Below are 26,087 nucleotides of genomic sequence, written 5' to 3' on the forward strand. Positions count from 1 at the left end.
GCAATGAATACACATTCATCATTCCAGGTTTTCGGAGTACAATGCAGAATGTTTTTAATTGGTTAATGACACACAAACAAATGACACAAACTTCACCACAACAAAACAGCAAATAAAAAAAGAATAAAATAAGGTGCCTCAGAATAAATTTAAGCATCTTTTCTGAAGTATATAAAACATGCCGTACATGTTCAAGCTTATAAATATCTGATGATTGACAAAGACGAGAAGCTCTGTGAAAAAGTTACAAAGACAAACTTTTTTTCCAGCACATAAAGAAAATGCTCTCTCTTCATTCGGACAACATGACGCTACGTTAAAGTGAATTCTCTGAACAGTAAAGGAAATATGAATCAATATATCCAGGTTGTTTTTAGCTGGTGAGCCCCCACGCTCTGTTCTTCTGTGGATCTCCTCTCTCTTTCGTACTTCATATAAATGTTAGAGTTAATGTGATAAGATGAAAATAAAAAGTGTATCATGTAAAGAAGTACATGGTGGAAATCTGGGACGACTCTTACCAGCGCAAAAAATACTGTTGTGGTTGACTTTGACTCTTCCCACCACCCCGCTGAGGAAGTCTGGCCAGGCTAGGACGTTCCCTCTGTGGGTCACATGCGAGGCTGGACAGCTGCTGGCCAGGACTTTGATCTACAGCATGGGGGAAGATGGAGAGAGACATGAGGAGGAGGAGGATGTAACGTTTAACCGACACAACAGTGACTGCACTTACCTGTTGAGGTGTGAGGACTCGGTCCCAGATGTTGAGTTGACTCATGGAGCCGACGAATGATTCTACAGGGTTGAAGCCCTCGCCTCTCTGATCCTGGTCTTGACCTAACACCAGAGCTCCTCCACCTACATGAGACACGGTAGAGGTCAAAGGTTAACCACACCTCTCTGAAAGGTTATTCTCTTTGTGTTCACGGTCGGTAATGAAGATGTTTGTGTGAGAAAGGAGAGCAGGTCGAGGATAGCACTACACCTGGGATGGTGGTGCCGACTGACAGGCCTTTGCCTCCGTCTGAGGGCTTCCCGTTGATGTAGATCCTCCAGTCCCCGTCCCAGCTCCTCCAGGAGACTCCGATGTGGTACCACAGACCTGTGTTCACCGCGGGGCAGTCTGTGATCCGCTCTTTACCGTTTACATACAGCACCCAGCTGAAGGGAGGGAAAACAGACGAGTTAACGCAGAAGGAAAAACGCAAGACGAGAACGAAAGGTGTAAGACTGTGCGTCCATCACCGACCCGTTGTAGTCTATGAGAAGGAACGCGTTGTCGCTCCCCTCCACGGCGTAGGACACAGGCGTGCCATAGTTGGTGGTATCTGATGACCTCATCCAGAAAGTGCAGGTGATCTCCGTCAGCGCTGGCATCACGCCGTCCATCATTACGTAACCGTGGATGCCAGAAACCTCAAAGTCCAGGTTGAAGGCGGGGGACATCTCTGAACGGACACAAAATCACAGAATATAACCCTCACTGTTCTTCTCTTTCCTTACTCTGGTGTCACCAAGTGTATTAAAACTGCAAACATTAGTAAGTTAACACAGGAGAGCAAAACTAAGGTTCAATCCAGAGATGATCTGAGATTCAAACTTAAAGGAACATGCAACTTGTGAGGAGGTGAGGCAGTTGCAGTATTTAAAGGGGCCGCATGCAGAAAGAGTTTTGATGCCTGAATGAGACATATTGAAAAAAGACACCTCTGATGGCTACAGATCTACTGACACCTAAAGGGACTTTACTGAGTGCACATGTAGTACTTGCTGTGTCTTATTTTATGATTCTAGGTCCAATATTGAACCCCACATTGAAACTTGTTAGTAACAAAAGTTGTCTCATTGTTTGGTTGTACGACAGAGACGTATGGTTCATCTTTAACTAGTTGCAGAAATTACAATTTGACTCCATTTTGCCACTCAGTGAAAACCACTTGCTGGTTTTTTTTATACATTTTGGGTTTTTTGGGGGGTAAGGGCAAGTTGGAATTGAACCCAGGCCGCCAGCTTGAGGACCACAGCTTCCGTACATGGGGCGCATGACTTAACCACAAGGTCAAACCAGCACCCAAAAACCACTTTTCTTAACAGGGTATTTATTTCAGTGTTGTCTCCCATGCCTATAAGTCTCTGAACAAGCTAACAGCTGAAAACAAGTTCCATTAGCTGCTGTTAAACAACAAACAGCAACAAAAAGGTATGTAAAATATGACCCAACGTTATGATGAGGTGAAAAGTAATCTACAGTTAGTGTAACATAACAGTGGTGTAGTTGTTGTCTGTTGTGCAGATTAAATTATCTTTGCATGTGACAAAGTAAGCGTGCAAACTCCATCCTAAATTAGAAATTAAGGTCAAGTCCAGTTTACGTTTGAATGTGCGGATAACTGATGCAACCCAGTTCAGATGAGTAGCAAACAGTACTGTATGTCTTAGCTGCTGTTTCATATAAATCTCAAGTTAGGTTTCAAAGGCTAAAGAAGCCTAAGTGATGTGTCGTCTGTCCTATAGTACCTGTCTCACACCTGGTTCCGTTGAACCCAGGGAGGCAGCGGCAGGTGAAGGAGCCCAGACCATCCAGGCAGCTGGCCCCGTTCACACATGGGTTCGGATCGCACTCGTCCACGTCCACCTCGCACAGACGACCACGGAAACCCTCCACGCACTGACATCTGAGAGAGGGGAGGGGGACAGGGAGAAACACCACTTACATGACGATACTACAAATTTTACATGAACACCAACGAGCATCATGGGAGATAAAATGTAAGAATGAGGCTGTACAGATCTGTTCTGTACAACTGGGTCTTAGCTGCTGCTCTCCCTGCCTTTGCGTTTCATGTATGCTCATGAAAGAAAGAGGAGGTGTGCTCTCCCCACTTCAGGCTTTGTCCTTCCACGTGCCACACACGAGAACATAGCACCAAGGAGCATCATGGGAGATAAAATGTAAGGAAGTAGCTCTGTTCTGAACTGGGAGGGCAGTTCACGTATGATCATGAAAGAAAGGAGAGGTGTGCTCTCCCTACCTCAGACTTTGCCCTTCCACGTATGCATGTGAAAGGGCAGGGAGCGCCCAGAACAGAGCCATATCACCAAATGTAGCTTATTGCATGCAAATAATTCATTCTTTCACAGAGTGGTCCTGACTGAAATGTGATTCTTCTTCTACAGATAATCTTCGAACACCTCGAAATAAACTTTTTTTTATTTCTGCGGAGATGACTTGTAACATGTTGAGATTAAATGCATGTAGAAGGGTTTATAGTGTTTGTATATACATGTGCATTCTTCATGAAGTTGATACATTCTGACACAACTGATTCTGGCAACACATTTTTTAATATAAACTTCAGAACCTTCATTACCTGTAATCGTTAACAGCGTCCAAACATGAGCCTCCGTTCAGACAGGGGGCGCTGTAACATTCATCGATGTTGACTTCGCAGCTATCCCCTGAGAAGCCGACGACACAGTTACACGTGTAGCCGCCCGTCAGGTCCTCGCACACACCTCCGTTCATACAGGGGTTGGAGAGACACTCGTTTATTTCCAGCTCACAGCGAGATCCTGCAGAAATGTGGAAAAGCAGAACTTAAATATTTTGTACAGTGTACAAAGTAAAACATCAAGTAAAATCCTTTCTGTTATCTGACCTGTGAATCCGTCCGCACAGCTGCAGGTGAACTTGTTGACCTCGTCCACGCACACGCCTTCATTCAGACACGGGGAGGAGAGACACTCGTTCACCTCCGCCTCACACAGAGAGCCTGACACAGAAGAGGGGTAAAAGATAACAGCCACAAAGAGACAGAGGAGAGGAGCGTCAGATATTTACAGAACAGCTGGAACAATTGTGTTTTGGAAAATGCAGAAGTATCCTCTGTATACCAACTGATATTTATTTCCTTTAATCTGTATGTTATTACAAATATATTTTCAACCCTCACCGAGAAATCCAGGCTTGCACTGACACTGGAAGTCTCCCATGCCGTCTTTACACAGGCCTCCGTTCTGGCACGGAGCAGAGTCACACTCATCAATGTCAACCTCACACTTTGCACCTGGGAGAGAAATACACAAATAAACATTTGTTAAAGAAAACATCATCTGTGGTTAAGATGACTGTCTGTCTGCCATAAGAGTATTATTAACAGGTAAAAAACACGACTGATCAAGCTGTTTTTACTGCTCGATTAGAAGAAATAAAACAAACATGATGGATCTGTTTAGACTGTTGGTTTACCTGTGAATCCAGGCATACAGGTGCACACGTATCCCGCCCCGACCTCCTCACACGTCCCCTTATTCTGACAGGGATTCAGGAAGCACTCATGGAAAACCTGCCGTAACAGCCAATCAGATCAATCCATTACACAAACAGTAAAAAACAATTATCAAACACAACAGTCGTCCACAAGCTCCAGAAGGTGGAGGGAATTTGGGTGGAAGAATGTTATAGGCTTTTTTGTCACCCCCCAAATTAAAAATAAGCAACTTGGTACTCAGCAGCAATGTTGGAGACAATGTGGTCAGGTGAATGTCAATCACTCACATATTTTATGGTTGGGTGTAAAACTTAAAACATTCTGGTGTTATTCAGTCTTTGGAAGATATTCTGTGTTACAAGGTCCCCAGAGACCCCTGGATTGTGTATCTGGGCATGATCCTTAATGACTTGATCCCTCAAGAGCATATCTACCTTTTTAAAATCTTGATTCTTGCCTGCAAAAAGGCTGTCACAAGGAACTGGTTAAAAAGTGATCCTCCAAGTCCAGCACAGTGGTTGGCCATAGTGGAAGAAATATATTCCATGGAAAAACTGACACATTACCTGCGGACTAAAGCATGGACCCATGATCAAAGCTGGAATAAAGGGACTGATTACCAGAATAAAAAGACAGGTGGTGATAACTGCTGTGCGGAAAAGACTTCAAAGATAGATATTGAGAAGGCGCCCCTTGCTATATTTCTGTTTGTTTGTGTATAATATGTTGTGCTTTATGTTTGTCAATATTGTAAAAAAGCGAAAAAAAAAAACAATTATCAACCTGAGAAGTAACCACGTGCTCTGATAAAAAGCAAAGCAAAATGCATCACTCCAAATGTGTCTGTTCAATGAATGTCATCATATTTTGGTCCATTTTAAATCCTGGAGTGGCAAACTATCATCATTTTTGGGCGAGTCTCAGTTTCACTGTAAATAGTGAGCTACACAGAGGCTTCACTCTGTCTTACTTTAGCACTATGAACCCTTCAGAGGACAGCAGCTTTCTTGTATTACTTAAAGGTGCAGTTGGTAAGAATGGGGTAGAAAGCTATTCTTTTTTTTCTGCTGGGTTTAGAAAAAAAGTCATAATACCCATCGGTACTCATCAGTAATTGAAGTAATTTGAGATTATGGCCAAATCTTTGTGTTTATCAATGCCTTTGTATAAAGCAATGTTATTATTCCCTTTCGTTCCCGTTCAGAGCAACTCTCCGACCCTCTGTCCTGATTGGTCGAGTTACTAGGTTGTCCTGATTGGCTGGGTAGCCGGCACTACTTCCTCATAGCAAGCATCCAACAAGCACGATAAGTAGGGGAAAATAAAACTGATGTTTATATCACGACTACCAACAGCAAGCTTTAATATGTCTGAAGTTTGACAGAAAAATACCATCATGATCCAAATCTTTAAAAAGTAAAGCTTTGTCAGGTCTACCCTCCAAAGTAAAATAAAATGAATATTAAAGTTCTCTTTCTTGGAAGGAGTTTGGATTAGTCATAATTAAGATTTACACAGGGTTGGGAAATCTAAAAGTTGATTGGCTTTCGGGAAACAGTGACAGGCAAAGAGATAGATTATCACAAATGGGAGCTGGGATGTGGATTGTGCTCCTCCTGCTTTTGCTCTGTTTTTTTTTGCATACAACAAAACCTGCTGATATGGTGGACACTACTTGGACTACAAACATTTAACATTTTGTATTAAGAGTTCTGCTTATATGATTAGATTTCAGACATATCAGACCGACATAAAATGTCAGTGTTAATGAAGCTTCAGAAGAGATGAAGACTGACCTGGCTGCTGGCTTGGTAGACCTCCACCTCTGGAGCAGCAGTCACACTCTCCTCTTTAGGAAGAAAGCTGGATCCAAAACCTAACAATGAAGCCCAGAGAAAATGTGGTCAATGTGGAAGCAAAGACACGTCGGAAAACACAACAGGAATCTTTCCCCTCTCTACCAGACGGTTAGACATTTGTGATTGTCTGAACAAAAGTCTGTAGTCTTCTTGAAAGCTGGCAGCATGTTGTGACCACTGTTCATTCCCACACTTCAGGCATGCAGTGTTACTCATTTCCATTCTGCAGCAGAGCAATAAAACTCAAATTATTTCCATTTTCCAGCTGATCTTGTGCTGTCACTCCTTTTCCAGTTGGATCACACTGTCTCAGTGCAGATCAGACCCAAGTGAAGAAAGATTTGAAACTGCAGGGAAAGCAGTGACACTGAACAGCTCTGACTTCACTTGGCGTGTCCGCTAGTAATTTAACATAAGTCATTTTCACATGCCAACACAACTCAGCTGAGCCCAGAGGTGTTAAAATGAAACTGTGCTGTGTGAAAATCTGCTCTTCATCACCTTTTCATCATCTTACATCAGAGTGAATTTACACTGGAGCTGCTGGTGGAACAAACTATGAGAGTGTAGTTTTATTAAAGGATATTTCCTTAGTCGCTAACAACAAAGGAATCCTTCCAGAAAACACACCAGGAAATACACGGCCCCCAAAACACAGATCATTCTAGACAAGTCTTTACATGAGTCTCCATTGACGTGTTGGGTTTTGGTTCACTTAGTTCAAAAGAGGAACCTCTTAACCCTTTCCTGATTTCGTCCTTTACATGTGTACAAAGTATTTTTTACGATACAATGCAATTATGTAATCAGATACTATACTGTTCAGTGGGATTTGATGCGATACGATCCAATACGGTACAATTCAATTCAATACCATATAATGCGATATGATATGACATGATTGGGTACGGTTTGATACAATGTCATGCGATAAGGTATAATGACGTACAGTGCGATACGATATGATACGAAGCGATACATTACGATGCAATAAGATACAATACTGTGCCGTACAGTACTGTATGAAACGATATGATACAATACAATATGATACAATACTGTGCCGTACGGTACTGTACGAAACAATAATACAATACGAAACGATATGGTACAATACAATAAGATACAATACGATATGATATGATACGATATGATATGATACGATATGATACAATACGATACTATACAAAACAATAAGATACAATACTGTGCAATACGGTAAAGTACGAAACGAAACGATACGATACGGTACATTACGAAACAATACTACAGATACCATACGATAAGATACAATACGATAAGATACAATACGATAAGATACGATACTGTGCAATACGGTACAGTACGAAACGATACGATATGATACAATATGATACAGTACGAAACAATACGATTCGATACAATACGATACGATACTGTGCAATATGGTACAATACGATACAGTACGAAACAATACTATACGATACGATACCATACGATACGATACAATACGATACTGTGCAATACGGTACAATACGATACGATATGATACAATACGATATGATACGATACAATACGATACGATACGATACTGTGCAATACGGTACAATACTATAGGATACGATACAATACGATACGATACAATAGAATAAGATACGATACAGTACGAAACAATACTATACGGTACAATACGATACGATACGATACAATACGATAAGATACGATACTGTGCAATACGGTACAATACGATACGATACGATACGATACTGTGCAATACGGTACAATACTATACGATACGATACGATACAATAGAATAAGATACGATACAGTACGAAACAATACTATACGATACGATACCATACGATACGATACAATACGATACTGTGCAATACGGTACAATACGATACGATATGATACAATACGATACGATACGATACAATACGATACGATACGATACTGTGCAATACGGTACAATACTATAGGATACGATACGATACGATACGATACAATAGAATAAGATACGATACAGTACGAAACAATACTATACGGTACAATACGATACGATACGATACAATACGATAAGATACGATACTGTGCAATACGGTACAGTTCGATACGATATGATATGATACGATACGATAAGATACAATACGGTACAGTAGGAAATGATACGATATGGTACGATGCAATATGTGATGCCTGACCATAAGATCTGATATGAACTTGTGTAGTATGACCAGATACCATACTTAACCATATGATTGGGTATGGTTCGGTATGGTACAATCTGATACTGTCCCATACAATATGATAGGATACGACAAGATGGGATAGAAGCAATATGATATAATAAATGATATGACACGATGAGATATGGTAAGGTAAGGCATGGTTTCATCTATTTGCCTGTTAGGGTTTTTGATCCCAAGATACTACAGATCCGTCAAGGAAACCAGATTTGCTACAATGATTTTATTTTGAAACCAAAGTGAAAATAAAAAAAGGTTTTCTAGATTTCCATTGATTGTGTTCCTGGAAAAGGATTTATGTTTCATATTTACTGGAGCAGTGCTGTATGGTGGTTGCCCCTGTGACTGTGGTGGTTCCATAGAAGGGGCAGGAGAGGCAGTATGAGCGTCCGTGTTCAGGCTGGTAGTAATCTCTGGGACAAGGGTAGCAGGGAACCAGACCGGTGCGGGAGAAATGACCCGAGGAGCACGGAACTGCAGGAGAGGAGAAACCAAGAAGGAGAAGAAGAGATAAAGACATTGATGCCAAAACACTCAAAACATTTTCAGAAAAATAACATTAACTGGTTTAAAAATTCACTATTAAAATGATTGAGGTAGTTAACTGGAAAACTCAAAGACGGCAACACTTTCCAGATTAATCATTTCATTTTAAAGGGAAAATATATAAAAACTTCAAGTAGGAATTTCTAATTTAAGCCAAATACAAGCAGACACTCTTTTCTCTCACAGCCTGGAATTATATTTGTCTGTTAAAAAGCAGCATTCAGAAAGACTCAAGAAATGCTGGGCTGATGGGACATTAAAGGAGTGAGACTGGATCACCTCCACACTCTTCCTCATCCACAGCTCCTCTGGTGACAGTCGATGTATCGTCAGGACAGACCAGACACTCCCTGGCACCGTAACCGTGCTGGAAGTGACCAAGTGGACAAGACTCGCAGATCTCCAAGCCATTCAGAGAGTGACTGCCGGGCTTACACTGTCCTAAAAACACATCACAGGCAATGATCAGACACAGAAAGAGCATCATTTATTAAATCTCAGGGCTGAGTGTGCCTCTGTGTTACCTTTGCACTCGGAGACGCTGCGGGAGTGCAGGTAAGCCGTGGAGGTTCCCTCTGGGCAGGACTTACACTCCAGCTGACCCTCCTGGTCCTGGAAGGAGCCCAGCCAGCAGCTCACACACTCGTTATGTTCCAGAGAGAAGTACGTTCCCACTGGACATTGGACTGTAGCAGCACAAGAAGGTTTTCTTAAAATCATATCATCTGAAATCTCTTGGATGAATCATTCTTATAAAGATGAGTCAAACTGTCCTAACCCACTTACTCACCGCACATCCGCCCTTTGAGCACAGAGCCCGGCCTGCAGGACAGAAACGCCTTCCTGCTCTCCAGAGATTTGGGATCAGCAACGATCATCTCTGACGAAACGCTGAAACTGGACAGCGGCTGCTTGGCCAGCGTCCGCTTCAGACGGTTGGTCAGCTGCTCCAGAGTCCGCAGGAGTCTCTTCTGATTGGCCACTTCGATTGAGTCGTTCCTTGATATGGGCAGAGGGATGCTTGCTGGGAGAACAGACAGAGTTTAAAGGACTTTAAATTCACAACCTGCTAGTACGAATACAGAGGTCTCTTCACTTTTGATGTAAATAAACACATTCATTGTACCTGTGATGTTAAAAAAGATCTGGATCTTCTGGTCTCTGGTAGGTCCTGTGATTTTGCGGTGCCTCTTGCTGCGTTGGTGTGGCTGCGCGCTGCCATCCTGCTGCCGCCTGGAGAGCTGCCGGCTGCTTGTAGCAAAGCCTGACTCGAAGTATGCGTAGTCCTGAGCGCCCTGAGGAGCCCAGCTGTTGCTCCAACCTCCCGGTGCTGATTATATCATACAGGGAAGAATGAGAATCTAATGTAACGCTTCACTTTGAATACAGGTTTTGAATATTAAGCGAGGGGAGTGCTTTGTGTGTTTAAATCCTACCAATTGAAAATCCGTTCTCATAGTCGTAGTTGTACTCCAGACAGTGACCCTGTGACATGACCTCCAGCTTGCAGGTGATGTCATCGCTGCTACAAATGTTTGGGAGCTGTGGTGAAGAAGAGAAAAAACAGCAGGTGTGAGAAAAATGACAAACTTGACCCCTGGAAATCCATACATGTTCCTGGGTAGACTTCTAATAAGAGAACCCCGGAACCTGTATGGATTTCAGTTCATTTTGTATCATTATTGTCCAGTTAATGCAGATACCACGCCTCTTAAATCATGTTTGTAATACTAAATACCAACAAGTCAAAGAAACAAAGTCAAGTTGCTTAACTTTCTGTGTCAAGAGCGGCATAATGTCAACCAGCAGGAATGTCAAAGACTGACGCAGAGCAAGAATGTTGTAGTTTTACTCAAACATTAACCTGTGAATAGCAGAATCAGAAGAAAGCTATCCATTCAAGTCCTTACCATGCCTTGCAGTTTGGAGTTTAACTCCCCGGTGAATGACTTGACCAGGTCCACATCGTCACAGCGGGACGCCTTAAACAGCATCTCAAAGGGCTTCAAACCGTTATTTGCTATACGGTTAACTGAGGAACAAAGCAAAGAGATTACTCTACAGATTGCTGCACACGTGTGTTTGGATGTCTTTTTCAGTTCCCTCGTTTAGTATTAAGACTTGTTGGCAGAAGAACCTTGTGTGTGCTGTGTTTACCTGAGCAGTCGGGTCTGTCCGCAGTGTACGGCGGCTCCCACACGCCATTGTAGGCGCAGAAATAGCTGTGCACGGCGTCCTGAGTGAAGCTGTAGCCGTCTTTACAAAGAAGAGTGCAATTCACACCGTCTTCTTCCTCGGAGCAGATGAACTCTCCGTTTACGGGGACATACGGCTGGTCACAGGTCGTTCCTGGGAACACACACAAGCCATACACATGATAAAGACACCATAGGATAAATCTATATAGAGAATCAAATATACAAACACTGCAAATACCTTGAAGTTATTACCATTTTCAAAATGTATGAATAGCTTAGGCTGCCACTGCCGAGTCTTTGGGTTTTATTGTGCTGTTTCTTTCATGCATTCTTATATAAGACTGCTGTACCAAGGTTTTCAAGGAATTTACGTGTTCCTATTTTGCCAGATGCTATGAAAAATGTCAATAAATCTAACTCCACCAACAAAACTGTATGTAAGACAAAAAAACCAACATATTCAAAAGTGACAAAATAAACTAAATTGGTTGACGATTTCAAATATTTGCACAAGTTCCATAAACAACAGTCAATTTTCACAACATGACTCCTTAACAAAGCTGCTTTGTCAGTTCAGTGCTGCACCTTGCACGGTGACGGTGAAGTTGCAGGTGCGGCTGTTTCCCGCCGCATCAGTCGCCGTGTACTGAACCAGAGTCTCTCCTACAGGGAACTGAGAGCCCGGAGTGTGGCTGCTGCTCACTGTGAGACGACCACCTGGAAGAAACACACATTACAGAAGTGTCAATCAGATACATAAAGTACTGGGTGACAAAGACTTGATGAAGGCATATAAATTGATTATTTTGGTACCCCTCGTATGCAAAAACTCCAAGTGAAATTGTCTCACTTTTAGTCAAAATGTCTTATCCCACTTGATTTAAGTTAAATTTACTTAACAAGTAAGATTTGAGCAAGATAGAGGGACTTATTTTAAGACAATGCATCTTAAATATCTTGTTAAGTCAAACAATCTTTAAATTATCTTGTTTTGAGTTGTAATTTAGAAGAAACAAGGTTTATTTTACATTTTTCTAGCTGAGATCTTATTTGTAGAGGACGGATAATCTTGATTTAGGCAAACACTTTACTTGATTTAAGTAAATGCGTTTTATTGGAGAGTCTATCAGAAAACAGCTCTATTGATAAAAGAAAGAAAGAAAGAAAGAAAGAAAGAAAGAAAGAAAGAAAAGTCGTTTTTTAAAGGGTGGGTTACAGTTTTCAGACACTGTTTCTTCTAAATCAGATAAAAATATACATCCTCAAACTACATGCACACAATGAAACACCTACTTTGAGCATAGCTGGCTTATCCTAAAAAACAACATGACTGAATATTAGTATATCCAGCTCACTATGAGAAGACATTATATCTCAAAATGCTCAAATTAAACTTTGTAATCTTATTTCAAGTACAAGATGGTCCTAGAGAAGTGCCGCTATAATACAACTCAAATTAATTTGAATATATCTCAAATGAAGAAGTTGACATAAATTTTAAAAATATTGCTTAAAATAAGTTTTCCCTGCTAATTTTAAGATCACAGTTTTCTAAATATTCCATCTTATTTTAAGAAATCTTACCATGCAAATTTTCACTTGAGCTATAGGCAGATTTTTTTGCTTATTTCAAAGTAAAAGTACCTTGACGTTTTTTTCTTGTTTTTGGAGGGGCATTTTTTCCAGTGCACATGTACATTACAGGGTATACAAATCTGAAACTTGATCAAATCATCTTCTTTTACTTTTTTTTTTACATTTATGTTGGAAATATTGAGATATTTAAAGACTCCAACTACATGGAAAAGCAACAAAACAACCATCTGGAGTAAAATTTTAAGTAGTAGTGCCAAAATTGCAAAGGAACAGTTTAATTATAGACTAAAATGGATTGTTTTCTCAAAGATCTTGGTTTTATTTATACATTTTCTTTAAGAGGAAGATTCTATTCTAAGTTTAGACACTGCTCTTGGGTCAAACATGTTCCTCCAGTTATCCTGTAGAGGGCAGCCTCGGCCTTCAATCCTTGTCCAGGACTAAATGAGTCACTTTGAGTAAACCATAAACGTTATGTTAAACACAATAAGTTGACACAGGAGTGATGTGTCTGGGCATCCACTCGGCTGCAGAAAAAAAAAAAAAAACACCTCTTGGGACAGGAGAGGAAAGTTTCCTCTGTCTGGTTGGCTCGAAAGTTAAAGCGGGTGATGGATAAAAGCTTGGGAGAGACAGCGCTGATGAGTGAAGCGTGTTGAGTGTGTGTGTGTGTTTGCACGTGTGAGAGCGCTGAAACATCTGCACGGCAAGTGTGAGAGACAGACTAGATTAAAGAGCGGGAGGAGAAGGTGACAAATTGAGCAACCTTTCCTTTAACTCTGGTACACCTCCTCTGTTAGGAGTCTTTCAAACAGGTCTGGCGCACGTCTGGCCTGCTGGAGTCTGGTGTCTTAACGTTATATATATATATATATATATATATATATATATAGTGTGTGTGTGTGTGTGTTTGTAAGTGTGTTTATGTGTGTGTCTAACAAGTTGAGGCTATATTTAGCGCTGGCATCAGGGTGTGGGCCTGGAAAAACAAAACACTGACGTCGAAGCACTGCTGGGCTGACGTCGTGTGGCCCCGAAGCAGCCGCAACAGCCTGTTATTACAGTGTGTGTGTGTGTGTAAGACGAGAGTGTGTGTGTGTGTGTTTGACTGGGGTGCACCTCTACAGGCAGACAGGTGTGTCATCAGCATACTGGGGCATTACATTTGAGGCCTGTGTTTATGGGAGTATTCATGCCTGTCTACGTTTTTGTACACAGACAAACACATATCTGACCTGCATTAGTGTAACATACATATAAAAGTATATATGAGTGTGTGTGTGAAGCCTAAGCCAATGAATTACATGGGCCTGGCTGTGGGCTGGAGCTCTGCAGAAGTCTGGTTTGTTGTCTGTCACCACCACGTCTGTTTGGGTACAGCTAAAGAGAGAGGCTGCCAACTCTATGCTATTTAGTCTATTTGGCAGAGCGGCCTTGATGCTCTCCTTTATAACTATAACACGATTAGCCTGAGTCGCTAAGCAGTTATACAGCGAGTCCACCAAGCTGGTTCGTGTTGAAAACAAAGACTAACAAGTTGCAACTCCAATCCTCCAGAGAGTCAGCATTAAAGGGCCTTGTTACCTCCTGAAATAGTTCAATGTGTACAGACTCTTTCATTTTACTGTAAGTACTGCAGCTGCTCTCACACAGTATATACTGTATTTTGCGTACGAAAATTATGGGGGCATATGTTTTATCATTAGGGGTGTAACGTTTCATCTACTACATTGTACCGATTTATATTCCTATGATCCAACTACATCGATCTGTGCTCAGCAAGTTGGCCTTCCGGACGACATATAGCGATCTAATGTTGTTTTAAAAGGTAATAAATCGATTGCATCGGTACTAGGGAATGACGCATTTAAGCACGGCAGACTTTATATAGATGTGGTTTTTTTGCACTTTTAATGATAAAGACATTAAACGTTATTCAATTCAGGCTGCCTGTCTGTGACGTCATCGCCACGCGCCAGCAGACAACAAAACATAGCATGGCGGATGGCAGAGGAGAAGCCGGAGAACGAGAAATGATCAAGCCACCATTGCGGTCCAGCGTGTGGAAACACTTTGGCTTTTGCAAAGACAGAGATGTTCTGAATAAGTCGCTCGCTGTTTGTAGGATATGTAAAGGTCAAGAAGAGTACCACAGCAACACCACAAATCTATCTAACCATCTACTAAGGCGCCATGGGATTTCACACAATGCCGACTGTCCAGGCACCTCTTGCAGTGTTCATCAAGGTAACATCAGCTCTGCAGAAGCCTCAGGCCTCGACAGAATGTTTAGTCAGAGACGAGGACAAAACTCAGCTCAGGCGAAAAACATAACGGCAACAATTGCCAAGTTTATCTGCAAAGACATGCAACCCTGCTGAATTAGTGAGTTATTACTGAGTTACTGAATCGATTTCAAGTTAATGAATCAATTCGGATTGTATCGTTCTAAATGAACCAATATCGTCCTTTAATCGTATCGGCAACCATGAATCATGATACGAATCGAATCGTTGTTTAAAAGAATCGTTACACCCCTATTCATCATTGACCTTTATTTACCATGATGAAGGCAAGGTAATGTTGATCTTTAAAAATACATATTTTCCTTCATGATGTCATTCTTTTCATTAGTGAATCAAGATGGGACCAAAATGTTAGTGGTGAGCTGTTGGACGTTAAACATCAAGCAATGCGCCCCTGCAGCAGGCTGAGCGGGTTTAGGGACGCAGTGTTGATTTCATCAGGACCACTCTCATCGAAGAGAGTTCTTATTTGCATGCGATGCGTTATAGTTGTTCTGGAAGCTCCCTGCCCTTCCACATGTGTACGTGGAATGCCAAAGCCTGAAGCGGGTAGAGCACACCTCCCCTTCATTTCAGGTGCATATACTATCAAAAGCCATGGCAGGTGGGCGCTGGTGGCCTAGCGGTCTAAGCGTCCCACGTACTGAGGCTATAGTCCTTGTAGCAGAGGTCGCCGAGTTCGACTCCCATCCGGTCGCCGGTTTGACCATTTCCTGCATGTCTTCCCCCACTCTCTACTCCCCACATTTCCTGTCCAATAAAGGCGAAAAAAAGCCCAAAAATATATCTTTAAAAAAAATAATAAAGAAAAGCCATGGCAGGGAGAGCAGCAGCAAAGACACACAGGCATCAGTGACAAAACATATGATACAGGTAAAATCAGACACAGCTATAAGAAGAGAAGCATGATTGGCTGGTTTGAGCTGTTTGCCAGGAGGTCAAACGCTCGTCCCAGCTCCACCTCTTTGCGTCTGGCTAGGATACTTGTGTCGAGTCAGCAATTCAAATATGGTGGCTGCTTCAAAACTCCACTTCAGGATTGTTACGTGACGTAACTGCAAGTGCAATGCATAATTGACACAAACCTAATCTTTAAAAGTAACACTGGTTGAAGCCGCACCCTTTTGCCATGACTTCAGGCATGCACTCAAGACCCACTGAGAATGACTCCAAGGGTTTTAAAGGACCAGGGAAGGATCCGACCTGATACATTTGGAAGGTAAGAAGGTTCCTGGTTTGAATCCTAGCTGGGGCCTTTCTTTGTTGGGTTTAAATGATCTGATTCAGTGGTCACTCTAAATTAGCACGTCAGTATGAGTGGATGTTTTTCTTTAGGTGTGTCAGCCTTGTGATTGGCTGGCGACCGGTACATGTTGAACCCTAACAGCTGGGATTGGCTCCAGCCTTCCCCACAGGATAGAAGCGGTATAGAGGATGGATGGAAAAATGTATTGGGACAAAGTAAAGGGAAACATTGAACTGATTCAACTTTACCTTATTTGGAAAAGGTTTAATACACTGCAGTAGAGCAGTTTTAGACACTGGATACTCTGAGGAGGTTCTCCAGGTGTCATTTTTCAGTGTCACCTTGGCTGACACAGTGATTAATTACCTTAATTCATTAACATGAGGATTTGACAGGTAATATGAAAACATTAACTCCCACATGAGTGATGAACTGTGTGTCCTCTAATCATTTTACAAGTTATTAAGTGAAAAATGGATGAAATGGGAGCAAATTCTCACAAATGAGTACTTTAATTGCCAAAACACCTGCTCCATTCGTCTGTTTTAACTTTAACGACATTAACAGACTCTTAAACCACTTCATCCCTCTCTTTCTCTCTCACTCTCTTAAACACAGACACTCAAATGACCTTAGCACGCAATTACATCCCATCCTCCCAGTGTTGCACCATGTGGCCCCGCGTCTCTCCCCATTATTCACACACGTTAAAGCCCTCCTCTCTGATCCCCTTTTTCCAGTCACCCTAAGCGGAAAAGATCACGTTTAACCATCATCAGTGGAGGAGGAGGAGGGTGGAGTGGAACAAGGGAGCAAAAAAGAACAAACCATCCAGACATACCTGAGTTGTCGGAAAACTGCGGCACCTCCCAAACGACCGCCGCCGTCTCCGTGTCTGTGGCCTGGACCGTGGGCGGGGACCTGCACCTGTCAATCACCGGGGGCTCCGTATCTGAGAGAGGATAAACGGTCATTAACTGGAGGTGCAGTTTTGCAGGAACAGATGGAGGACATGCAATAAAAACAGCACGCTTACAGACATAAGCATATCAGTTGCAGTCTTTTTTAGGTGTAGCACAAAATAATTGATAACTCACAATGCTTTAAAAGAAAAACACACACACACAGCAGGAAGCAGCGTTTCAGACTGTGATCTGAGACTCGGGATGCAGCGGTGCAGAGTGTCAGAGGGCACCAGTTAAACACATGTCTCTAATAAAAAACCACAACGTTCCACTGCCATAATAACATATGGAAATGTTCACGGCTACCATGCTTGAGGTTTTTTCCCCCCTGACGGCTTTGATTACTGAGCGGTTGACACGGGACACCCCTGTTTTTCACTCCCTGCAGTAACACAGTTTGGCACCTGCCGGGGGCCGACAGACTCCTCAATTAAATCACAGTTTTACACCAAATGATTGAGGAAAGCTGCAGCATGGAGGGGGGTTAGAGTAGCTGGTGTGCTCTCTGCTCTTTACCCATATTTACACTGAAGCTTGTTAAAGTGTCTCAGTGCATATTTTGTTCCTCTTACAGGTGTTAAAGCTCTGTTTTTACTGTAAAGGTGCTGTAAGTCCTCCAAAACATGATGAATGAAATCACTCCTAAGACAGAAATCATGCTCTTTTTTTACCATATCTACATAGGCATTTCTAGCCCATTTTTGGGGGTGCTGAAGCTCCTCATAATGAATCCTAGCACCCCTAAAAATTTTTTTTACTGTATGTCCTTTTTAACAAGTTACAAAAGGTTTCAAAACCAGACAGTACTTGGTTAAAACGTAGATATTTTTACAACAAAAATACAGCAGCTCCACCGCGTTTTACATGTTGTGCATTGCATTTCAAATGAAAGTCCAAAAAATAACTCAATTTTTGGTATCTTTGGTACTCACTATAGGGGGCTGGTTTTCTCCAGAAACATACATGATGTTTATGTATATGTTGAGGAGCTGCTGTATCAACATGAGTTGTCTTTCCCCGAGAAATTAGGGTTAATATATGTTTCTTTTATGATTCTTATCCATTTCTCTTTTGCTGTGGCTCAGCATTTAAATAACCTGGTTTAGTCACAGCCTTTCCCAACAAGTGTTATACTTTTCTTTCACAAATGTGGGAATGAAATTGCATTAAAATGTACAAAACAGTGAAATTTATCTTGCACGGCTCAGCACCCCTAAACACCCAATCCTAGAATTGCCCCTGCATATCTATATGATATGTGAAAACTGTTACTTATCTTGTCTTCATATCTAAGAAAAGAGCGCAAAATTAGAGTATTTAACTGTAATTTCTGTTCTCTTACATGCTCTCTTTTTTCAGTTACTCTGATGCCAACATTGCACTCCTTTGTACATCCTATAAATATGTCAGAACTGACAATAAAGTTACTTCATCTAATCTTAATCTTAGTAATATTATTCACAGACACTGACGTCAATCCACAAATCGGGAAGCACTTGTTTGATCCCTTAAACAGCCTTAACAGGATGTTTGTGTTTCTTTCAATCAGCTTTGATGAAACCACAAAGAAGAAAAATATGCTCCAGAGTGCGACCAGATCAATAGAGTACTAACAACGACTAAATATAGAATGTGTCATCACTGCTATGAAAATTTCAATGTCACCTCAGTCATCTCAAACACTCTGTAGAAAAAGCAGCTTGTGTTTCAGAGCCAGCCAGCGTTAGCATCAGACAAAGGAACAGACGGGAAGCCAAAAAAGCTGATGTAGCCGTTATGAAGGAGACGCCTCATCTCACTTTGATTGGATGTCTTTTTTCAAGTCTTTAAAGCCACAATGTGCAACATTTTAATGTGTACAGTTTCTTTGAAATGATTAGAGTGAGGTAAGTGTTTGTTTTGTAGGAATGAGCCGATCCCTAGATCAGGCTTTGTGCAGACTCTGAAAACAAAATCTTTACATAAAATGTGGCTTCTCAGTCATTTTTGTAATTAATGTATTTGTGGAAAAGATAGAAAATGTATAAAATATAACTAAAAGAGACTACAGTTTTCCCTCCCTTTCACTGAAATGAGTCGTGTGACTCATTCCGACGTGTCCATGTGCAGCAAAGAAAAGATTGATTGCGTTGATTTGATCTCCAGAAGCATGAACTCACCGATGACGGTGACAGTGAAGGAGCAGTTGGCCTGGTTCCCTGAGCGGTCCGTTGCTGTGTAGGTGATGGTTTCTTTTCCGATGGGGAACAGAGCGGGGGGAGTGTAGACCGGCTTCACCTGCACCGCCACCTGAAGGAGGTAGACGCATTAAAATATGAAGGAGTGCACTGCAACTAAACTCAATGAATCGTGTCATGATGTGGATGAAGAGGATTTGTTTTGTTCAGATTAAAATGATAATTCACTGAAACTCTTCGTAGTCCATCAGTCATCGTGATCCTTTCACACAGGGTAGTTTTATTTTATGATCCCTCCTTACAAATGATACTTTTGAGTGAGTTTTAAGCATGTTTTGGTTCATTTGAAGGATTTTAATTGATCAAATTGGTAAAAGTGTCCATTATTACATTTAAAAAAAGATATTCTATTAAGCATCACTTGCTCCTGCTATCTGCTCCGTCCTAAAGTTTGATTCATATATTGCCTTAATGAAATTCCAGCTCAAATACACCTGTTAAGTGTTGCAGCCTCATGCAGTTTGCTCTTGTTTTGTGTCTGATTGTGGAGGTGAGCTGTTAGCATCTCCACTCTCTGCAGGGCAGAGCTGTGCTGTGTGCTCTAATCCTCATGGAGCTCAAATCTATCCACACATACTGTACATAGTGAGTATCTCAAATTGTCTTAATGGATTTGGTACACATTTCACTGTTAATAAAAGCATCCGTCAGTCCATGCATGCCCAAAAGAATGCAAAATGGATCATTTGAATGCATGCTAACAGCGCTTTGTGGATTAGACAGTGTACTGTTGTCTCATTTGCACAGATTCAGTGAACACAAGCACGGTGCATTCCTTCAAGAATCAGGTCATGACATATTTTGAAACAACTTTTTTTTTGTTGCACTTTAAGCACTGTGTGTACCATCAGATGTCTTTTTTGGACCCCTCGACCAGCTGGACGCTGTTTAACCCTCCTGTTATGTTGCGGGTCAAATTGACCAATTTTAAAGTCTATTTTAGGCAATGTATGCCTTCCAAACCAGCTAAATGCAACATAAAAATCTGGGCAGCATGTGACAGAAGAGGTGTCGTGTTAACTTATCAACATCACTTCATCAAAATAAAAAATTTCAAAATTTAAAATAAAAAAAAAACGAGATCTATGTCATGTAAAAACTAGTGTATTTATATTGAGGGCTTTCCAATGTACATCAAAAAAAAATTTTAACATGAATTTTCATGAAAAGCGAGTGAGTTATCCTCATTGAACTGTGATCTGTGAGAATTAAAGAACACAAACGGACTAAATCTTGATTTAAATGGTTAGTAATGGAGTTGAAAAATTAGATTAAAAACATGTTTATTTGGATGTTTTGGGGTTCTGACACTTTTGCATAATTGAATATGCCCCGGGTCCAATTGACCCAGGAACATTATTGATTTTCCAGAGAAACGAACATAATAGTGGGGTTAACCAAATCTGAATGGGTAAGTGAAGCTGGTTTCTCAAAGGAATGATACTGATCGCATTTTAACAACCTGAAAAGAAGTCCCAAAAATTGCAAAGGTTGTCCTGTTCTAGCTTCTGAAATGTGATTTCAACTTCAATTGTTCACGATTTTAAATCATTTCCAGACAGCATTTAAAAAAAACACAAAAACAAGAACATTTGGGAATAAAATTAATTATGGTAACTTTCAAACTACAGTCAGCTCTACTTTTGAAGTGTCAAACCTCTTCTTTAGAGTTGTCGGTGGCAGTCGGGACGTCCCAGCTGATATTGGCGATACCTCGGCGCTCATCCGTCTCTGCAACAATATCCCCGGGGCACTGAATCCATGGCTGCTCAGTGTCTGAAGGAAGTGACAGAGGTAGAATTAAATAATCTGTTTGAGAGAAAGGAGATTCAACACAGAGAAGACAGTGTGATGTTTCATCAAATTAAAATACACCTACAGTAAGACTCACACAATGCAGATGTTGACCCGTCACATCCTGCACACACACTGACCTCAGCCTGCTGCTCGTTATCACGGAGGAAGAACATGTGTGATGTCATGTGACCTCTGACCTCTTTAATTACCGGACGTCACACACACACACACACTCATTACTTTTTATTAGTGAAACAAAACGAGAGTGAAGTCGCTGTCATCGTTCCTACTTGACCAGAACCCAGTGACGTTATGTATCCAGAAGGGTTGTAGTTTGGTGAAGTACTTCTTATCCGTCTCCATCAATGAGCCTCAAGATTGTCACAGCAGTCGTGCTCATGGAAAATAATTGTATTATATTAAATACATCTTCTGGTCTTGTTAACCACAAAAAAATGTGACTGCTTTGGGTAAATCTGACAACTTGATGCTGGTAATGTAGAGTGAATAATGAGAAGTGGTTGTGGGTAATGTTTCTCAGATTTAATAAAAAGCTCAGATTATATCTAAAAGTATTACGTGCCTTTTCTGCCAAAGGATCACCAAAAACTTACCACACTTTTCCAGAAGTTGAAATACTTCCCATGACGTTTCATCTTAAGATTTTCATCATATTTTCAAAGAGTTATTAAGCTGTCTTCAGATATAATCCCTCATTTGACCAAAACACCACAGCACCAAATTCACATGTGATCCATCATGCATCCTGGAGTGGCTGATTGTAGGCGATGCTTTTCAGTGCGTTGGCTTTGTTTACAGCCCGACCAGCGACTTGGGAATACAGTTGGCATTAAGACACGACTATTAATAGCAGACAGCCAGCTGCACTTGTACACAGATATCTGTTTATGGTCATTAATATGGCTAAATGCTCTTAGATGACTGCTGAGGGACTCCAGGATTACACTGTGGTGGATTGTGTTCCAACTCTTGTCTCTACAGACTCTCTCTACACGGACTGTTATTTCTGCGTACGGCAAAGATCCAATGAAACACTGATGGACGACACTACCCGGACTACAAATAGGAGCCAGGACACTTTCAGAACCTAAATCCACGCCTACAGATTCAGCAGTTCTACGCAGTATCTGTTCTTTTTTTTTGTCATTCAACTTTTTATTGCATTTTTTTCAGTATTTCTTTGTTCACCACAAATTGACAAATTATATATAAGTTATAAAAAACATACTGATAGAAAATAGAAAAAAAATACATATAATAATAATAATAATAATAATAATAATAATAATAATAATAATAAAAAAATAATAATAATAATAATAAAAAATAAATAAATGAATGAATAAATACAAATCATAATAATAATAATAATAATAATAATAAAGATAATAATAAAATAGCATTCCTAATTTTCTTGGTGATGTTTAGAGGTTAACATATATAGTATTTCATGTCTGTTATGAGATTCTGGTAGTTCATCTGTCCAGTGTCTCTGGAAAATACTGAGCCTTGTATTGTTTAGTGTGAGTGTATGGTTTAGATTAGATCCTGATATGCATGTTGGTCTCTGTCATGAGTGCATGAATTGAGTGTGCTTGAAAACCTAGAAAGTTGCTGCACAATCTGCACCATATTCGATGCAGCCATATGATAAAAAGCATTAAGTGATACCAATCCATGTTGAAGAATTGATAAATGAAAGTTTTTGGAATTTTGGGTCCCAAAAAAGAAGAAAAAGGTTTGAACTCGTCTTGACCAAGCAGCAACCTCCGGCCGTGTAAATTGAAGCCAATGTGGAAGTGTTAAAAACTGCAGTTCCTCGAGTGTCCACTTGAGGCTGGCTGCGGAAGTACCGGAAACCACATACACACCAATTCAAAAAAGCCGATCTTTACAGTAGAAATAAACTGTTTTACAGCCTGGTACAAAAGACGAGTGTAGTCTGGATAGCTAATTTCTCGATTGGCACACACTGTACGGGGGTGAATATTTTCATAATATGGCAATTTCGAAGATATTGAGATTACGAGTTTTCCATTATGAGAGGCACAGCTGACTTGATTGACAGGTGGGAACACTGTAGCTGTTGGCGAGGAGGCTCAAAGCCCGCCTCTTTACCTCACACTACCTCCACAGAAGTTAGGTTGAGTTCATTTTAATATTGCACTTGCCGCCGATTGGCTTCAAAACAGTTCTTCAGAAACAGATGGGTGACGTCATGGATACTGTGTCCATTATTTATGCAGTCTCTGGCCTTGAAGTGCTGTTGAGAACTGCACTGAGCTAGTATTCCCACAAATGCATGATGGGTAACCCTTGGTACTCGAAAACTGTTACTTTTATCTCCACTATTTGAACCCATGAGAGCTCAAAAGCTACCATGACGCCAACGAAACAGCCTCTTCCTCCTCTCGTTCTCCAAACACTGTGTTGTAATCATGTGAAAGCTTGCTTCATCGTAGTTGGAGTCTGCATTAAATAAGAAAAGCCTCCGAGAGTCTGACTCTCCAAACGATCAGCAGCGGTCATGTTGTCTGTTGTCTTGTGTAAGAGAGTCATTCACATCTGGACCTGATGACCCATCCACTCTGGCATCCATGTCTGCTAAACACAAACACACTTCAACCGGCTCTATTCATTTTCATAACAAGGGAGGAATATTTTACTTTTGCTGTCACTGACTTGAAGCTGGAGGCTTCTTAACATGTGACAAACGATCTTGATCTCCTCGTATCAGAGTTAATCTCATCTACATTTCCTTTGATTACACTCCTTCCCTCCCCTCCCCTCCTTCCTTCCTTCTGTCATGCCTAAAGGGATCAGAAAGACTTCTATTTTCTGTCTCCAGATGACTCACTCTCCCCTCTCACCTTCCTGTCCACCCTTCCTCCCCTTTTCGTTTTCATCTCGACGGCACCTCTTCCTCTCCCTAACGACAGAAGTTCCTTCATTAGCAAACTTTCACCTCGCTCCGGGAGATGAGAGGAACCGGGGGGACATTTGAAGGGAAGGCAGGCAGAGCTGCTCTGCACCACCTGTTTCACCTGCGAGGCATCTGGAGGTCTGCAGTCTGTTATAATGATCTCCAGCCTCCAGTTGGAGGCTCGGACACGGTGTGGTTTGAGTTAGTGACCTGAGGCCCGGCTGCTTCAGAGCAGAGTTAGAGCCATTCTCACCATTCACAAAGCGGAGAAAAATGCAGAATGGAAAAATGCTCTGCCTCCAACTTTCCTCCTGTTTTCTTTTTATATCTTCCTCTTTCTCCATGAATTCACGACCTTTCTCTTTCTGCCTTTTTAACAATCCCTCTCTTTCTGCTTTGCAATCAAACCCACTATGTACAAGTGTCATTTACTCCAACCCTGTAAAATAAACTAAGGGTCCTCTAAGGCCTTTTTTTGTTCTGGCAGCGCCCACAACCTCAATTTCAGAGCGCTTCTTACCAGTGAAGCTTACAAAAGTTGTCCCGCGGCACTTTCACTCGTAGTGACCATTAACGTCTGTTTTAAAATGCTCTGTTTGCTTTCTCTTGCTTTCATTCAACGGCATTTTAACAAGAAACTGTAAAAACGGACATTGATTAAATATCTATAAGTGAAGTATGGGTAGAGGGCATCTGACGGTGCAATGGACATCTTGTTAACTCGCCCAAATCGTCTTGTTAATACTTGTATTTTGTTATTCTCATTATTTCTGCATTATTTATTTTTTTTATTGTCTATACAGAATTTTTCTTCTCTGTTTGTTGTTTGTTTATTTGTCTGTTTGCTTTTTATTATTTTTCATGCCGGTCAAACTCAGACATTTTATTGTTATTTTTATTATCATTTTTATATTTGGTCCTGCATGTTGTGGATATGTGCTGTTGAAAATTTAAAATCCAATAAAACTTAAGTCATAAAAAAAGAAACTGTAAAATCTATTAACAGAAATCATATCAGAGCATTAGCAGCAACTCTAGACCTGGAGACTCTACCTTGTAAATACCAGTGTGATCACTTTTCTTTGCAAAGTTGAGAACAGAAGTCCCGTCCCTTCTTGATTCTGATTGGTCGGTGATCAAGAAGTGACATTGATGAGCGCGGCGGTGTTCCAAAAGTTGAACAGTTTGAACAGGGAGGGCATTGAGCGCTGAATCACAGTGGGTTTGAATAGAAAATAGAGGCTATAGCATTTTATTACCTGTAATGAACTTGTTAACTCCCCAAGAGGGGAAACCTTGAAGGCCAAAATACAGCCATGAGTGGATCATTCAACAGTTTCAGGAGGGGAATGGTCTGGAGTAGTTTCTCTAACTCTGCTTTAGGTGTGTGTGAAGTAGTGTGATGATGCGTCCCTTCATTATGAAATGCCACTCTACTGTTCACTCAGGTTTCATAGGATTAAAGCACAGGCTTTTATTTTGAAGGAGACAGGCAGCAGGGTCTTCTGTGTTAATAAAGTTTTGTTGATATTCAGTAAATATGTTTCATGAAATACTTAAAGGAGATAATTGTGAATCATTTTCATTTTTGTTCCCCCTGCTACTACAACATGCTAACTGTCTCCAACAAAAACAAACTCACACACACCACAAACACTGCCACCAAAATCATCCGCCTCCCCACACCCAACCTGTCTGACCTCAACAACAGAGCCATCATACGCAGAGCACGCACTATAACACTGGACCCCCAACACCCCTTCTACTCAGTCTTCACACTACTCCCAACCTGGTCGCAGATACAGATCCGCCTTCCTGTAGGCGAGCCCAGTTTGGCAGAAGCTTTGTCCCGTCGGCCATAGCACTGCTAAATAAAATGCCAATGTAATGTGTC

The 26,087-nt window shown here is 41.2% G+C and overlaps 1 protein-coding gene across 3 annotated transcripts in view; it reads right to left on the reverse strand.

The window, feature by feature from the left end:
• svep1 (sushi, von Willebrand factor type A, EGF and pentraxin domain containing 1) overlaps window positions 1–26,087 on the reverse strand; it is a 136,953-nt gene that overhangs the window by 28,140 nt on the left and 82,726 nt on the right. For all 3 annotated transcript variants that reach the window (XM_034676242.1, XM_034676243.1, XM_034676244.1), the window contains exons 8-29: window positions 21,110–21,228; window positions 19,375–19,504; window positions 17,092–17,202; window positions 11,688–11,819; window positions 11,062–11,253; window positions 10,815–10,936; window positions 10,341–10,446; window positions 10,031–10,234; window positions 9,695–9,928; window positions 9,429–9,590; window positions 9,184–9,345; window positions 8,671–8,832; window positions 6,068–6,147; window positions 4,250–4,346; window positions 3,954–4,067; window positions 3,660–3,773; window positions 3,372–3,573; window positions 2,518–2,675; window positions 1,250–1,448; window positions 986–1,161; window positions 734–858; window positions 522–651 (exon numbers count right to left, since the gene is read on the reverse strand). In XM_034676242.1, coding sequence (XP_034532133.1) covers window positions 522–651; window positions 734–858; window positions 986–1,161; window positions 1,250–1,448; window positions 2,518–2,675; window positions 3,372–3,573; window positions 3,660–3,773; window positions 3,954–4,067; window positions 4,250–4,346; window positions 6,068–6,147; window positions 8,671–8,832; window positions 9,184–9,345; window positions 9,429–9,590; window positions 9,695–9,928; window positions 10,031–10,234; window positions 10,341–10,446; window positions 10,815–10,936; window positions 11,062–11,253; window positions 11,688–11,819; window positions 17,092–17,202; window positions 19,375–19,504; window positions 21,110–21,228 — 3,231 coding nt within the window. The remainder of the gene's footprint in view (window positions 1–521; window positions 652–733; window positions 859–985; window positions 1,162–1,249; window positions 1,449–2,517; window positions 2,676–3,371; window positions 3,574–3,659; window positions 3,774–3,953; window positions 4,068–4,249; window positions 4,347–6,067; window positions 6,148–8,670; window positions 8,833–9,183; window positions 9,346–9,428; window positions 9,591–9,694; window positions 9,929–10,030; window positions 10,235–10,340; window positions 10,447–10,814; window positions 10,937–11,061; window positions 11,254–11,687; window positions 11,820–17,091; window positions 17,203–19,374; window positions 19,505–21,109; window positions 21,229–26,087) is intronic.

Source organism: Notolabrus celidotus, chromosome 23 (assembly GCF_009762535.1).
Source record: "Notolabrus celidotus isolate fNotCel1 chromosome 23, fNotCel1.pri, whole genome shotgun sequence".
Taxonomy (NCBI): Eukaryota; Metazoa; Chordata; class Actinopteri; order Labriformes; family Labridae; genus Notolabrus; species Notolabrus celidotus.